We start from the raw sequence: 17,274 nt of genomic DNA, 5'->3' as shown, positions 1-17,274 counted from the left end.
TATCCCTTATCCAGAGGCTTACTCTTTTCACTTCTCACTGTTGATTTAAAAATCCCTTTAGAGCCTTCTCCCTTCAATTTAAATTATATGCTGTGTGCAAGAAAACCCTGTCACCAAACTGTCTCAAATGTACACAAAATAAGAGTAACTAAGCTTTCTACTGAAGCCCAATTATATGCTAAATATAGGAGGCTTGATAAGAGAGGAAGCCCTTGTGAATTTCAGCAAAGGGAGCGGCTACAGTGTGTCATTAGTAAGGAATTTTTTGTTTTGTTTTGTTTTTGCTTTGTTTTTTGTTTTGTTTTGTTTTGTTTTGTTTTATTGATTATTTAAAGCATTACATAGCTCATGATATATCATCTTTCATACATTTGACTCAAATTGTGTTTTGAACTCCCATTTTCACCCCAAATACAGATTGCAGAATCACATCTGTTACATATTCACATTTTTACATAATGCCGTATTAGTGACTGTGTATGCAAGAGGCATAAGGAGATAGGATTGTAGGATAGCAAAGATATACATGACTCTGTCTTGGCCCTTAGTGATGTGAGCAGTTCTAAATACTTTAGATCAGTATGGAAGGAAATCATTCATCAAATACTGGAAGAATGACATAGCAAATTAGAAAATCCACACCATTTTCTATTTAAGTATGCTAATGATTGGAACTGGGTTCTCCAATGAATGTGGAGTACTTTAAACACTTATGAGCTCCCAGTCTAAAGAGCACAGTAGGTTAGAAGTCTGAAGAGCTTCACAGAAAAGATTAGTTTTCACCTTTAATTCTAATTTATTATTTATGCCCAAGTAAGTTTTTGTGAAAATCTTTAGAATTATAAGTTTACCCTCACAATTATCATGTTTTTTCTTCTTTTTTTTTTCTTTCTCTTTCTTTTTTCTTCCTATTATAAGGTAGGAGGGAGGGTGTGAAAAGTAAAATACCCAGGTTCTTTAATTTGGGGCTTAGCAAGAAAGAAAAGTAATTGAAATTACAAATACATAAAATTAACCTGAGTCCTTAAAACTAAGTGTCACCATGGAGACTAGAGCAGGAACTGTCTCCATGGAGATCTGAATTATCTTTTTTTTTTTTTTGCTTTAAATTATTATCACTTACTACTGAATGTCAGTTTGGCCAAGGAAAAGATGAGAATGAATGAATGAATGAATGGATGAATGAATGGCATCACAAGAGAATTCATTAAAGGAAAGTCTAAATTGTTCTGGTTCTTATTTTTCCATTATTCCAATGAGTGGGAAGATACCCCAGGAGAAAATTTCCTCTCAAGTTAATTTCCTCTCAGTTTCTAATGGAAACATCTGAGGATAAGGTTCCATAAATGTTACAGAAGGAGTAGTGAAGGATAATTTCTAGAAAATTCAACTCTCATTCAGAAGCTTCAGGTGTGATAATGGCTTTGCCATTCTGGTTAAAAGAGAGAGCTCTTGGGCAATGTCTTATCTCAATGTCTTATTATCATTATAGATCTGAGATGTCCCTAAACAACCATTCTAGTGTTGATGGACACTTTATGGTGTCCATCATACACAACCATTTTAAAATATATAGAGAAGTCAAGCAGATTTCTATTACATACCAGATAAAAAGAAAAAGATCCAAATGTTTAAGCTGTGTAATCAGAATTAAATCAGAATTTGCATATTGTAAACCAGTTACAGACTGCATTGTGTATATACAGATTCAGTAACTTAGAAAATTTTCAGTTGAGAAGTCACCTAAATGATGCATTTATTATAGATATCAGGTGTTCATCAATTAAACAAAAGACCACTAATAAAAGGCATTAAAATCTAATGTTTTAATATACTATAAAATAAGTTAATAGAAAGTTAACAATGATGACCCAAATGCATAAAAACAAAATGGTCAAGGACATTGATCTTCCAGAAGTTTACATACTCTGAATTTTATGCAGCTTTTTTAGCACAGATCTTGGTGACTGGTTGGACATAGAAGAAAAACAAGATGTATGTTAGCAGTACAGCCCAGTTGCAGAAAATGTCAGTATTTCTCACATTTTACAGTCGAGTCTCATTATTTACATGTTTTATAAAGTTGCCACCAACACTCCATTAGTGAATTTTGAACCATTTCTCCTAGAGGAAATAGTATTAGATACTTGTGAACCTCTAGTCACAATATTTTCATGGACCAATCAATACATAAACTTGCTTTATGTGCATTTCTTTTTAAAAACAACTTAATATATATTGTTGATTTATGAATTTACAGCCAATAGCAGTATATCCCATACCGGAACAAGGCATATTTACCACATATGATTTTTCTGTAAAGTTTATCACAGCCCTCTTGCACTTAGGCATTCTAGCCAAAAACCTTGGTACAATGCTTAAAGCCTGTTTTAACAACAATATCACATACACAAACAAACAAAAACAAATAAATAAAACCATACACACAAGAGATGCAGAAAAATAGCATTAAATAGATCATGTTTACAGTATGAGAGCAGAAATAAGAATGCAAAGTATGGCTTTGTTTAACTTCAGTTGGGAACACATGTTGGGAAATTTTTTTTTTATTTTGGCCTTTTTTTGTTGCTCTGCACATGTTTGTAAGTGACCATGATAGTGCCTTGATTTTGAGTTACAGATTTTAGAAAGTAGATGAAACTGAACACATATACAACCTTCACTGCACTTACTATGTGCCAGACTATATGTTAAAGTGTGTGTCACACACTCTACCATATCCTAGCACTGTAATTTTACAGATGCAAAGACAGAGGCCCAGAGTGGTCATGTCACTTGCCACATCAATAGCAGCAAAGTTAGTATTCAAACTTAAAGCCCAAGCTTAACAATCATTATGTTATGCTAAATAAATAATACTAGTTCTCATATATTTACCACTTTACTTATGTTCCAGGCATGATGATAAATGCTTTACACAAATTATCTCATTGATAAAAGTGTGTTTCTATCTCTATGTTGCCAACATGTAGCAAAGTGCATAACATATAAATGTTTGGTAAATTGGATTTAAGTCTTCCTGCTCCCAAATCTTCTTTCTAAAATCACAGCATGACATTTTCAGCAGCACTGGAATTACTCTGAGTCTTCCGCTACCATTCTCCCCTCACCAGGTTGTTCTCCTCTTTCACCTTAATGTTCTTCTGTGGCTTTGCTACTGATATGTCTATGATGTTCACAAGGCAGCTTTTCAAAGCAATCATAGTGCAGAAGAGAGCAGAAGTACTGTCCCTTTGCAATAGTTCTTGCTCTTTTACAATAACTTCTATTGGTGATTTATATTATGACCCAAATCCTTATGGAGTAACAGAACCGCAGAAAAGCCAAGTGTTTTGCTTGAGAGCCATGAAGCCCTATATAAACCTAAAAAAAGGATTGTCTGTTTCCAATGTAGCTTTGGATTCCAAATCTATCTAACCTCTCACACTGAGTTCAAAGTAAAGAGAGTCCATTTCAGAGATAAGAAATAAAAGGGTAGGAGGGAGTTTGTGGGAAAGTGAGAAGTAGGATTTAGAAAGCTCACAAGACAGAAACTGCAGGTTATCATATAAATCACATGAATGAATAGAAGCAAGTAGGGCTAGAGTAAAAAATCATTCATCTCCTGTCAAAGGCAAAAGCATAAAGTCAACACGATTTATTTTTTCTTTTCATTTCTTTCTGTCCAGTTCCCAAAATATTCCAAATACTCAAGAACAATTATTGTCAACTGTATAGCCAGGAAAAATGACCACAAAGAAAGGAAGACTCCACTTCTTTCCCAGTTTTACATCTTGGTGTTGCTAGTGGTTGCTATAATATTTTATAAAAGAAGAGAATCTCTAATGAATTCTAAGCACAAACTGTAAAGAGCAGGAAGCAATACAAAAGCCTTTTGGAATCAGGCAAAAACAATCTGAGTAAAGGTTCCTAGAGAGAAAAAAAGTTCCATCTTAAAGGGCAAAATGCTCAGCTCCTGTGCATTCATAGTTCCCAGGGGAATAAAAGCTTTTCTTGCTCAGCCTTTCAACTTTTCAAGAGAAAACACAACCCTGGATTTTGTCACAAATTTCCTAGCTTTAAATGTAGCCATTTTTCTTTTTCTTTAAAAAGAAAAAAAAATGTAGCAGAATACATGCCAAACAAACTGTGTCTATTGGTCTTACCCAGTGGGAGACTCCAGTGGGCCACCTCTGGTTAGAACAGTCAGTAAATAGCCTGGGGGATACTTTAGGACCTCTTTCAACCCAAAACCACTAAGAAAAGGCAGCCAGGAAAGCTAGTCCTCTAGTGGACATCTCCCTGGAACCCTCCAGCCTGAACCTCTGGCTTTCTAATAGCATCTGCCTTTTATAAGTGTTTGTCCTGGGGGTGATTTCCAAGCCTCCTAAACCACTGGCTGCTTTCTCTGTGAATCCTCAGATGGCCCCGGGAGCAGGGCAGCAGCACAGCAGGTCCTGGCATATGCTGGGCCTGGGGTATGCCTACTCCTGGAGAGACTCGCCTCTCCTGCTGCTGCCCAATTCACTTTCACCCTGTTCATGGCTCCTTGAAAGGTCTCTGTTTCCCTTGGCCTTCTGTCTCTTCTACCCTGTTCCATTTCTTTCTTTTGCCTCACTTTTTAATTCCTCACTTTATTCTCTTTTTCCTTCTTCCTCTTCTCTTCTCCCCTTCTTTTGTTACTCTCTTCTGTTCTCACTCTCCTTTCCTCGACTGTTCCCTCTCTGTTCCTCTCCCGTTCCATCCCTACTCCACTTCTCCCTTTCCCCAGCACCCGAAAACTGCTGCTAGCTTGCTCACCAGGAATGCACCAACACAGGCTTCGAATATTTCTTGTGATAGGACCGGAGGGTCAGGGAGCCCTTGCGTTCGAACAAGTCGGTGGGTCCGACCTCAAACCAGTATTGATTTCCGTTGTACCACTCCAGGCAGGGGCTATCACCGAGCCGCATGGCCGCTGTGAGTACAGAGGATTTCCCTCTGCACTGGTCCTGCCTGGTGCTACAAGAACCAAGATTCGGCGTCTCTCATCTCCTAGGCAACCTGGGGCGGGGTCAATGGAAGGGCGGAGTCAATGGGGGGGGCGGATCCCTCCCACCTAAAAGCTCTGGTTTCCCAGACAGTGTCGTTAGGGATGGGAGGCGGACTGCTTGCCAATCTGCAGTGTCACTGATCTGTCTAATCCTAAGAGTGGTAGGAGGAGGTAAGGGGCGCGATTTGCAAAGTCCCTGAGCCCTGAGTGGGTCTGTTATCCACTATCCTTGCGGAGTTCTTTTTAGCTTCGATTAACTGTAGCCACCACCCTGCTTACAAAGTTTGACCAAAGGCAGCAAGAGAACACCTTCTCCGATCCTAAATTGTGTCTACACAGCTTGCCAACCTGTGAAAGAGGCACAGAATCATGCAAATCAGCTGAATATGTTGAGCATCAATAAGCTTGGTTCCAGTTTCAGCCTTTCTAAACTTTTCTGAGCACTAGTATGGTCCTCTGAAAAAAAAATAGAGGAGAGAATATAACCGTGGAGTAGGGTGGACACAAAAATCTGAGGTCCCTTCAGGAGAGGAGGGAAGATCCACCTCTGGGCACAACTTAGGACTTGGCATTCAGCTCCCCAAGACTTGCCAAGTTCTCCTCCTTGGAACTTTTGACTTTTTGTGAGAGCACAAATTCATCACGTTATTGTATTATGTGCCATATGTGGGAAGGAGAATCCAGAAAAGATGATGTTCTTCAAGAAGTTATTGGATAGCTGTGTTATAGAAAGGTGCTTATTTCATTTTCTACTTCCCAAGAAACTAATATTTGACACATTCAAATTCTCCTCCCCAAACTTAACTGAGCACTTTAAGGGCATCATCAAACTTATTTATTCCTAACCAGCAAAGTACTTAGAACATAGTTGTTTTTTTTTTTTTTCAGAGCATTCAGCGAATGAACAAATATTAATTTTTACCACCTTAGATTTACCTCGGCTTCCACAGATTCCAGAAGTGTTTGACCTTAAGATCACAAACGCACAAATTTAAGAACTAAGAGATAATTGATATTATAATAGATTTTCTCATTTACAGAAGATTTATTACAATGTTCCTATAAATACTCATGCACCCTTCTGGATCAGACTTCACAAATTTGATTACACACAACTACTAAGTGATTTTCTGTGGCCTGTGGTGCAGAGTGTGGGCGCCTGTGGTATAAAGTCCGTCCTTAACTAACAGCTACAGTTGAACCACATTATTTAAAACCAAATAAATAGTTCACTGACACAAGCTAAGTGCTTGCAGAGTGCTGACTGCTATTTTAGCCCTGTTCTTTTTGAAGGAATGAAAAAGAAAAATAGAGTTAATTTTAAAAGTCAATAAGATCCACATCAAGTTCAATTCTGTTCAAAGCAGAGCATATTGCTGTTGTTCCAAAACTATTACCACCATTATTAGTATTTTTGTGTATTTATTTTACTTATGTTTAAAGTGGTAATAATATAGGCACAAATAAGGTTAGATAGGTCTTTGCAGATGATTTGACTGAAAGCTGGAAGCTGCCCAGTGCCAAACTCTTTCTGATGTGGGGGAGAGGGGAGTACTACAGAGATTAGAAAGTTTTCAGCACATCAAGGAGCAGTAAATTAAGAAAACAAGCAAACAGACATAGCACTTATTTAGAGTTCCTTAAACCAAGCCGACAGCCATTTGAGTCTGTCTCTCTATTATTTTCTTTCTTTTCTATATCAACTTTTTAAGCTTTATTGCCTTTTGTGTCCACCAAATACTTTTCAACATCCTTATGCTAGAATGTAGGAGATTAATTCTGATATCCTCAAATTCAGATGCATTCCATTCTTTGTGTATACCTCAATACATTCTGTAGACTCTTTGGTTTCTTGATTCCTTATCAATAAAATAGGAATGGAACAGCAGTTATTACAAAGGGTCTTTGTGAGAATTCCATAAGATAATAAATACACCAAAAGCAGGTAGAATAATACGTAATAAATGCTCAGCCCTCGATTGAATGTCATCTCCTGCTGCTATTATTAATATATCATGAATTTCCCTTTATTATTTGGATAACGACCCCACAATGTGGTTGTAATTATATACAGTTCTCTATACTGCTTTTCAAGTTGTATCTGTTTATAAGATTTATTTAAATAAATATAACTTTTATCATTTTTTCTTTCTTTTCCCTTTTTTCCCCAGAATGTCTCACAAAACAACCAGAAAATGGAAAGTAAATTAATGCTAGTTCTGTGCTGCCACAATTGACCAAAGCAGATCAAAGGAAAGATTTTTAACATATTTTAATATGAAATGTAAGTCTGAATCAGAAAAATGTTGGCAAGATATTTGGATATGTTACTAGTGTTAATTAAGTGGTTTTGTATTCAATAGACTCTTTTCAAAACTATAGCTAAGCTTTGTGCTTTATGAATATGAAACCATTGGTCCTCAACACGAGTTATTCTTGTTTTCCTCAAACTTTATCAAACCATTGAGGTGTAGGGTTAAGCAATACCTTCCATTTACTAACCCTTTTCAGTGTAATAGAGCTCAGGTGGACAAAAGGATTTTTCTGTAGGATAAATGGGAATATGTCATGTGAGCCTATTCTAATTTTTGGCATGGAGTGTGTATGTGGTGCTGGGAATTAAACCCAGGGCCTTGTGCATGCAAGGCAAACACTCTACCATGGAGCTATGTTCTCAACACTAAATTTCCTTGTTAGCTTTATCAGATCCCTGAAAAGCCTGCCAAGAACTGGGCAGGACAGCAAACTTAAAAAGGAAAAAAAATTGACATAAAAGGCCCCAGGGGAAAACCTCTTCACTACTTTCTTTCCATTATTGTCCTAAGGACCATATGCCCAAAACCCAGAAAAACTCTGCTGAGGACCTTCCGAAGTCACCAGCAGATGTTCTCCCCCAAAACCCCGTTTTAAAAATTATTTCTCTCTGCCAGATGTCTTTCAATTAAGCTAAGACACAAAATTTTTAAGTGACTTAAAATTAATTTCTATCATCTCTATGTCAAATCTTGTTTAAATACATTAAAATTTTGTATTTATATTGTATAACACTCAAAAGCTAAAAACCAAGCATTTATATCATAATCAAGGATTACTTTTGGTTCTCTAGGAATAAGGACCTCCTGTCACCAACCATATACTCATCCATGGGTACCCTTTTGAATGTTATATTAAAAAAATTGGAGTCCACCTGTTATATCAAAATAAGAAGTTACTATTCATTCGGATCCTTCACTATGTCACCAGACTTCTATTTTTTTCTCTCCTCCTCCTTCTTCTTTCCCTTTCCCCACTCTTCCTGTCTCTCCCATGACCTCTTTTCTTCACCTTTCCCTTTATTCTCTCTCCTCCTTTGGTCTCTCCCTGTTTTCTTCCCCACTGCTTTGAGAAGGAATATGGATTTGGAGGCAGAATCTTGTGCTGGACACCCAATGAAATATGATACAATTCAAAGTTGCATGAAAAAAACATAAAAGAAAAATAATGACCTAGAAGCCAAGGGCCAAAATTTATATGAGTAAGTTCAGGCTTACAAATTCAACTCCAGCAAGAGCTTTAATCTTCTTTCCTTTAACTATCCATAACTACTGACAGCCTTTTCTAAAACCTTGATGCAATTCCTCTGTGCTTTTAATTTGGACTGTGAACCAAACATCCACTTGGTCTCAAACCATTATCATTAACTAGTATTGATTAAGTGTCAACATGTAACAGGCATTCTTTCTGGAACTCATGAGGGAGATAAACTTATTAAATATACAGTATTCCATAATTCAACATTTTCCTTATTTCAATATCTAATCCAGACAATAAGTGAAACTCTTTGGCAGAACGGTCCATAACTATTATGATAAAATTTCAATGTCCTAGATTATTAATGACATGCTCTAACATAAATAGATTAGGGACTACTTTAATATTCTACAAATTGGATATCCTTAGCTTTTCAAAGAAGTAAATATCCATTTTTCAGAAATGATTTGAGCCCTTGGTTTTTTCCTCTTCTCCCTAGTACTACTTTGTTTTTTGTCACCTTCCTTGTTTATTAGCAGCAAGAATGAGATGATTTAGCTACCCATTGGCAGTTCTCATGAAAAGAGTTCAATGGGGGAATTGCTTGGGGAATAAGCTAGAAAACCTTCTGACTTTATCTGAGAAGGAAAAACCTATGGAAGGAACTGAAAGTTTCCCTGCTTTTCATGGTGGAATTTCATGTAGTCACCTAATAGCCTTAATGTAAATTTAATTCAGGAATTGACTCTTATGATCTATTCTGAAAAAAAAATCACTAGATCCAGGAGTGGTGCAGTACTTCTAGCTAGGTCTGGGTCATAGGCTCCCTTCTAGGGATGACAATATAAACCAAAAGCATGAGGTTGGACTAAAGGGAAAGACAGGATGCTATTCCAGAATAAGGGGAAAGCAAACAACAGATTCCCCCTGTCAATAACAATAAGACATTTCATCCATCACTGTATTTTACTCTTCCTTGGCCCTCACAAAATATACGTGGGGTTATCATAGTCATTAGGGTTCTCCATAATCATATAAATGTATAAAAGGAGATTTGTTGTGGGAATTGGCTTATGCAACTATGAAAGCCAAGAAGTCTTACTACCTACAATCAGAAGCTGGAGAACCAGGAAAGCTAACCCAGTAATTCAGTTTTAGATGAAAGGCCTGAGAACCAGGGATGGCCTCTGGTGTATGTCTCAGAATCTGAAAGCTGAAGAACTTTCAGGAGCTGTGATGTCTGAGGGCAGAAGATATATGTCTCAGCTCAGAAAGAGAGATTTTTGCCTTTCCTCCACCTTTTTGTTCTAATTGAGCTGTCAATGAACTGGAGGATGCTAGCCCACATTGATGAGGGTGATTCTTCTTTCCTTAGGCCATTGACTCAAATGCTACTTTCTCCTAGAAACACCCTCACAGACGTACTCAGAAATAAGGGATCCCTTAGCTCAGTCAAGCTGACACATAAAATTAACCATATTGTCATTTCCATTTCTAAGTAAACTGAATCATACCTAGTTAAGAGGCAAAGCTAATATTATATACATTCATATTTTCTGATTGCAAGCAATGTTCTCCTTCTATTACAGACACTATATACAAATATGAATGTACATATGTATAGCTAAATCTATATGTGTATATGTGTGTGTGTGTGTGTGTGTGTGTGTGTGTGTGTATGTAGGTAGGTATATATAATCTTTGGTTTGCAGGAATCTGGCCTCTAGAACTATAGGTTTATTTCCTCAGCTTAACCATTGCTCCTGTAACTTTTCTATCCTTTGGGTGTGTTATGACTTTCCACCTAAGGTGTGAGGAAGTTGGCCAACTAGCACTGTTTCCAAAGTTTCTCCCTTGTTAACTTCCTTTGAAATGATGCAATTTAATTTTCCAAGGCTTGCATTAAAAAGGAAAGAAAGAGAGGAAGGAAGGAAGGAAGGAAGGAAGGAAGGAAGGAAGGAAGGAAGGAAGGAAGGAAAGCTTAGGTCTCTTGTTCCTTTGCTTTAGCACATAATATCAAATTTTCCTTCTGTCTTAAAGAACATCTGTCCTACAATGTGCCTTTCTTTGCTCCCATCCTCTCTGTCTGGCTTATTGTCCTTCTCTGGGTAGCCCTATCTCCTGTAATGTGTCTACTGTCCCTGAAAGGACTAGAGAAATCAAGTCTTTCTTCCTCAGAGTTCTATTGTCACTGTAGAATCCAGAGATGAAAAGGAGTATCTAGTTTCCTAAAACATTTCAACATAAACATTTTTTTAAGATATTTTTTTATTGGTTGTTCAAAACATTACAAAGCTCATGACATATCATATTTCATACATTAGATTGAAGTGGGTTATGAACTCCCATTTTTACCCCAAATACAAATTGCAGAATCACATCGGTTACACATTCACATTTTTTACATAACGCCATATTAGTGACTGTTGTATTCTGCTACCTTTCCTATCCCCTACTATCCCCCCTCCCCTCCCCTCCCATCTTCCCTCTCTACCTCATCTGCTGTTGTTCAATTCTCTCCCTTGTTTCCCCCCCTTCCCCTCACAACCTCTTATATGTAATTTTGTGTAACATTGAGGGTCTCCTTCCATTTCCATACGATTTCCCTTCTCTCTCCCTTTCCCTCCCCCCACTTGTTTCTGTTTAATGTTAATCTTTTCCTCATGCTCTTCCTCCCTGTTCTGTTCTTAGTTGCTTCAACATAAACTTTTAAAAAAATATTTTTAGTTACAGATGGCACAATGCCTTTATTTTATTTATTTATATTTAAGTGATGCTGAGGGTCAAACCCTGTGCCTCACACATACTAAGCAAGTACTCTATCATTGAGCTACAACCCCAAACCTCAACATAAACTTACATTCCACAGTGAAAAATACTTTGTTTCCCCACATGCTATGATTTCAGAACAACTGTATTTTACTTTCAAATAAAATTTTAAGAAAAAAATTAACAATATTTGAATGTCTTATACAAAAATATTCTAAAGCATGTATCCAGTTCTATCAAGAATATATATATATTTTTTTTCTTTTAAATACCCTGAACCCTGAAACACATTTTACATTTCATTATATGGCTTATGGTATGTTATCTCTTCTCATTTATCACTGTCTGTTCTACTTTAAGAGAAACCAAATCCCTATTTCTGACTGAACCTTACTAATTATTATAGAAATATGCATCTTGTTTTATCCCAATGTATATATGCATGAGAGTAATACTTTGCATAAAAATTAATTGCTTATTTTTCTTGGTTTAGTTTAAGTAAAATAAGCTAATGATTACTTTGATTCACTGGTATGAAATGTTTCTTCAATACTATAACACAAAGTTTCCTTTCACATAGTCAGAATGCTGGATAAATAGCTGTTCCAGGTGGCTACAATTTCTTATTTAAAGGGAGGGAGGGAGGAAGGGGGGAGGGAGAGAGAGAGAGAGAGAGAGAGAGATATGAATAAATATGAGTCATGAAACTAGCCGGTCTTGAATCTATGCACTTCTATGGCATCTTAGCCAAAGTTGAAATGCAGGGGATATTTATTCTGTATCTACATGATCACAGGAGGGATATTTTATTTCCAAGGCAGACAATTCCCATTTGTACAAGTTCTATATTCTGTTGAGCTGAGTGAACCCTCCTGATAGATCCACTTGTTGGTTCAGCTTCTGCAAGACAAAAGATAAGTCTTATTTCGCTTTCTCATGATCCTTCCACATATTTGAAGAGAAATCACAAACCTCCTCTCTTTTTTTCACATAAAGTAAGCAAATCTGGCTGCTCTTCATTTTTGCTATGGTTTGATGCTCCAGGCTGTGCAGTATCACTTTGGTCATGACCTCCTTAAAAATATCTCTCAAAAAAAGGGCACTGATTTTACACTGATGACATTGAGAACAGTGGAGACATTGTCTCCCATACTCCTGATTCTGTACTTTTATAAACATGAACTAAGCAGGGAGGAAGGAAGAAGGAAAGAATGGAAGCAAGAGAAAGAAAGGAAGAAGGGAGAAGGAGAAGACAGATGAAGGCTAATGTTAGGATCAGAGCAACCAGAAGATTAAGCTCTAAACCTCTAGCAAGATATAAGGATTTATACCATTGAGCCAGGGATGTCTGAAGGAGCTTTGAAAATACAAATCTTTTCTAAAGCAAAATATCCCCAAGTTAGGCTCTTAGGATTCCCCCCAATTAAATTTTAACAAATGATACCTCGCCAGACAATATTACCCAATGTAGAGAGAAAGGCTGGGGTGAGCAAACCACAGAAATGGATTTTGATCCCTCTTTTCCTAACTCTGAAATATCAATTATTAGGCACAGGAATGTAAAATAACTTTGAAAGGGGGTTCAAAAGAAACAAAGATTGGAATAATAAAACAGTCCAGTAAAGGAATGAAACACCATCAAAAATTGTCAAAGAAGGGCTGGGGATATAGCTCAGTTGGTAGAGTACTTGCTTTGCATACACAAGGACCTGGGTTCAGTCCCTAGCACCACACACACACACACACATACCCTCCCCCCAAAAAAATGATCAGAGAAACTTTCAGTGTGAACATGGCTACACTAACCTGCAGTTTGCTCTTTTCATCAAGAAAAATTTTGGAAATCCAAAAGGCATGTGGAAAACAAAATTCTAATATGGTAAAATTAAGTGAGAAACCAAGATATTTGTAAAGGATGCTGAGAAACTGTATTCCTTTAAGAGTCATGTGGGGCTGGAGTTGTGGCTCAGTTGTGGCACTTATTGAGAATGTATGAGGCACTGGGTTCAATCCTCAGCACTACCTAAAAATAAATAAATAAAATAAAGGTATCGTGTCCATCTACAATGAAAAATATTTTTTAAAGAGACTCATGTGGGCTGGGGTTGTAGCTCAGCAATAGAGCGCTCGCCTAGCATGTGCAAGGCCCTGGGTTTGATCCTCAGAACCATATAAAATAAAATAAAGATATTGTGTCCATCTACAACTAAAAAAAATAAATATTAAAAGAAGAGAGAGAGAGACTCATGTGATAGTAAACGGAAAGAAGCCTTAGTAATGTAGTAGGCAGGATCCTGAAATGCATACCTCCACCCTAATCTGCCCTAATCTGAGGGAATATGAATAAGATATATGTAATATCACCCTGTGATTATGTCACATTGCACAACAAAGGAAATTTTGCTGATGTAATTTAAGAGTACTAACCAGTTGACTTTGAGTTAATCAATAGACAGATCACCCCAAGCGGTTTTAATCAATCATGTGAGCTCTTTGAGAGTTGAGTTTCCTCTGGCTGGTGGTACAGGGAAAGTCAGATCTGAAACTTCCAGATAAGAGCCCAGTTGATTTTACATCTTGATTTTGACCTGTTGAGGCCCTAACCAGGGAAAGCCTGCTCAGGCTTTTGTCCTGTAGAACTGTAAACTAATACATGGAGATTGCTTTAAGCCATTACATCTGTGATAATTTGTTATGCAGCAGTAAGAGACTAAAATACATATTTAAGAAGATACTTTAAAAAAAAATCCTGAGGTGAAGAAACTACGCCCAATGAGAAGAAAATGCATTGAGAAGAGACCCCCCTTATGACTGACAATAGTAGGAAAAGGGCTGAAAAGAACTTACTAGATTATACTCCCAGCAGAGTAAATGAGTCTACCTCTCACTATCTTTGCCAACATTTTAATTGTTTCCATGAACATAAAATTATATCCTTTGTTTCATTTTAATTTTTCTGAACCTAAATTATACTTATTTGATATTACTATTGCAATATATAATCTGATTATTTGTGTTTTCCTGGTGTATCTTTTTGTACTCTGCCTTCAAGAGTTACTTAGGATGGAGTTCATTTATAGATAGAATTTAGTTAACCTTGTTTTCACAGGTGAGGTTAAACCATTTCTCTTGGTTATTATATCTAATTATATATTATATATTCATACATCTCTGATAACTTAGAGAGAAAAAAATTATGGCCTCAGGTAATGAAAGCAGAAATGTTTCTAAATCAATGGTAAGAAAACATTTCCAAAGTTTCATTATTGTACAAGAGGCGTGGGAGAGGGAGGCTGAGAGCCATCAAATGCTACCTTTTTAAATATATGGATAAAGGGGCTGGGGATGTGGCTCAAGCCGTAGCGCGCTCGCCTGGCATGCGTGCGGCCTGGGTTCGATCCTCAGCACCACATACCAACAAAGATGTTGTGTCCGCCGAGAACTAAAAAATAAATATTAAAAATTCTTTAAAAAAATAAATAAATAAATATATGGATAAAAATCAATTCAATAATGACATTGTCTTCTTTCTTATATTTTTTGCTTTCTTTTTTATTTTTGTCTCATAGACTGCAATATTTGCTAGCATATTTTTCATTAATAAAAAATTATATTACATTTTTATTTTTCTTAGTAGTTCCTATGAAGTTTTTTTTTGCTCTTTCAGCCATTTATTTATTTTTATTTACAGTTTGTGTTCAATGCAAATCAATTCCATAACATGAGAAGTAACTATGAATCAAAACATAAATACACAAACACAATATATAATCCAAATAGATGTACAGCATTCAGGTATGAAGCAAAGGGGCGTGTTCATTCACACACACAGTAGCTTTAGATCTGTTTGATCTGGTTGTTCTGTGTAGGTTTCTAAAGATGAGAAAAAAATGATTTGGGTTATCAAGACTATGGTGGCCATATTAGATACTGGAATATGTAAGCATCAGTGTGTGACCATGTGAACAAAAGATTTTAGGGAGTGTGTATTTTTCAAAAGGTTTCTGTGTTTCAAGGCAGTTGTAAAAGATTTAAAGGATCAAGCTTTTAAGCTTAGGATCAGGTTCTAACTACCTAAAAATATTGACTGATAACAGAAAGTGTTCCAAAATGTGGCTATTCTGATCCATAGTTTAAAAAAAAAGTATTTACAGAAAAAGTATAAAAGTTTTTGTGAATTTAATATGCAAGCTAGCTTCCACAGTCTTCACTTCCCAAATGCTGATTTATAAATTTGGCTTCTTCACATAGTTGCCTTTCTAATTTCAAGATTTGCCATTTTACCTTCAAAGCGGACCATTTTCAATTATGAAAAGTATTCAACAGATGTAGAAATAAAAAGCAGCATTTTGAAATTAGTTGAGGTCAATGAAATTCTACTCTTTGGAATCAGTTTAGCTAAAGGAATCTGGCACTCTTGTTGAATGAAAACAGGAGATGGGAGATGCCTACCATTTGACTTTGAGAGGATAAGCAAGATTTACTCATGATGCCTGGATTTGGGGTGAATTCCAATCTATCATTGCCCTGGCACATGTCAATTACTACATAAAATTTCAAATATAATGTCAAATCCAAAAACCACAGAGGAAAGAGTTCAGTTCCCAAAGGAACAGAAATAGCTTAACAATGTAAAACTTTTTCTAGAATATATCAGCATTAAATTAGTACTGCTGAAACAATACATTGAGGATTTACAGAAACACCTGGAAGTTCCCTCTAGTGTATGTATAAATAGAATCATGGAAGCTTTTTATATTACCTAACCGTTTTATAGCCTTATAGATTTCATGAACCAAATAAACACTGAAATCTCCATTCCACATTCCATCCTTTATCTCTAGACAAAATCTATTCTTGTTTTCAAGATAGAGTTTTAAATGTCCATATTTCTTTTGCCTCATTCAAGGAAATCATGTCTCAATTTTGGATGTTATCTCTTTTTATCTTGCACATGAAACTCCAGCAGATTTAATATTGGCATTCATCACTTGTGAAACCCTTCACATGTCCTTCAAACCAATCAATTTGGAATTCTCAACGTTTTCTGTGCCAATAAAATCAGGTGTGGAATTGGTAGATTTGATGCAGACCAGCTTCTTCCTTGACACACTGGACTTCTAGTCGCCATTCCGATTGGGTTTAGAAGATGGGGAAATAGAAACCTTTCTTGGCCTGAGTCTCTAACAGTAGAGATGTAGAAGAGAGAGCGAGATCACAAGGATACTGGCTATTGACTGCAGGGCACTGCAACCTGTGCTGGGTGTAGCATTAGTTGAATTGGGAGCAGCAGAGGTTCTCTGTGAGGAGTTACTTGAAAGTGTCACAACAGCTGTTTGATTTGAATAAATCTGCGTGGGTAGAAGCAGTGCCAGAAGCAGCAGCCCCAGCCCCAGCCTGGCCACCATGGCTCTGCCCATGTCCGCTCCGTCGGTGCGCGGTGCGTTTCCCTGGATGCTATGTGCGAGGAGATAGGACGGCTCTATGAGGACGCAGGCAAAGTGGACTCCTATGAAGTTTTACGACATTTTCTTTAAACTGTACTTCCCTATGTATCAAGATCAGGAATGAAATGTTACCTTTGATATTATTCAAGATGAAGGTGCTGAGGACAAGGTATGACATCAACAAATGCTTATCTGATTAGATTGAGTTGGAATTCATTTGTTCCTCAATCTCTAGTTAAATTATTTGAGAGATGGGATTCATACATCCCTGATAGCTTGGAGAAAAAAAAAATTATGGCCTCAGGTAATGAAAGCAGAAATGTTTCTAAATCAATGGTAAGAAAACATTGCTAAAGTTTCATTATTGTGCAAGAGGGGTGGGAGAGGGAGGCTGAGAGCCATCAAATGCTATCTTTTTAAATATATGGATAAAAATCAATTCAATAGTTGACAATCAATCTCTCTGCCTGTTCAAACAAGACCCAAGAGAAGATGATTGGTTCATTTATCTGAAGT

At 36.8% G+C, this 17,274-nt stretch overlaps 2 protein-coding genes across 2 annotated transcripts in view; both read right to left on the bottom strand.

Annotated features, from left to right (window-relative positions):
- Window positions 1-4,952, bottom strand: part of CFAP95 (cilia and flagella associated protein 95) — a gene marked incomplete at both ends in the record, with an annotated part of 63,672 nt that extends 58,720 nt beyond the window's left edge. Inside the window, one exon of the mRNA XM_081282248.1 lies at window positions 4,801-4,952. Coding sequence (XP_081138374.1) covers window positions 4,801-4,952 — 152 coding nt within the window. The remainder of the gene's footprint in view (window positions 1-4,800) is intronic.
- Window positions 4,953-16,494: 11,542 nt separating this feature from the next.
- On the bottom strand, window positions 16,495-16,731 carry LOC308642595 (signal transducer CD24-like; the record flags this gene model as incomplete). Its single annotated transcript, XM_081281717.1, has 1 exon — window positions 16,495-16,731. The coding sequence occupies one exon, from the start codon at window positions 16,729-16,731 to the stop codon at window positions 16,495-16,497; it is 237 nt and encodes a 78-aa protein (XP_081137843.1).
- Window positions 16,732-17,274: the final 543 nt, after the last annotated feature.

This window comes from Spermophilus citellus (genome assembly GCF_964194105.1).
Source record: "Spermophilus citellus genome assembly, chromosome: 2".
In the NCBI taxonomy this organism is placed as follows: Eukaryota; Metazoa; Chordata; class Mammalia; order Rodentia; family Sciuridae; genus Spermophilus; species Spermophilus citellus.
This window is presented reverse-complemented; position numbering and strand designations above follow the sequence as displayed.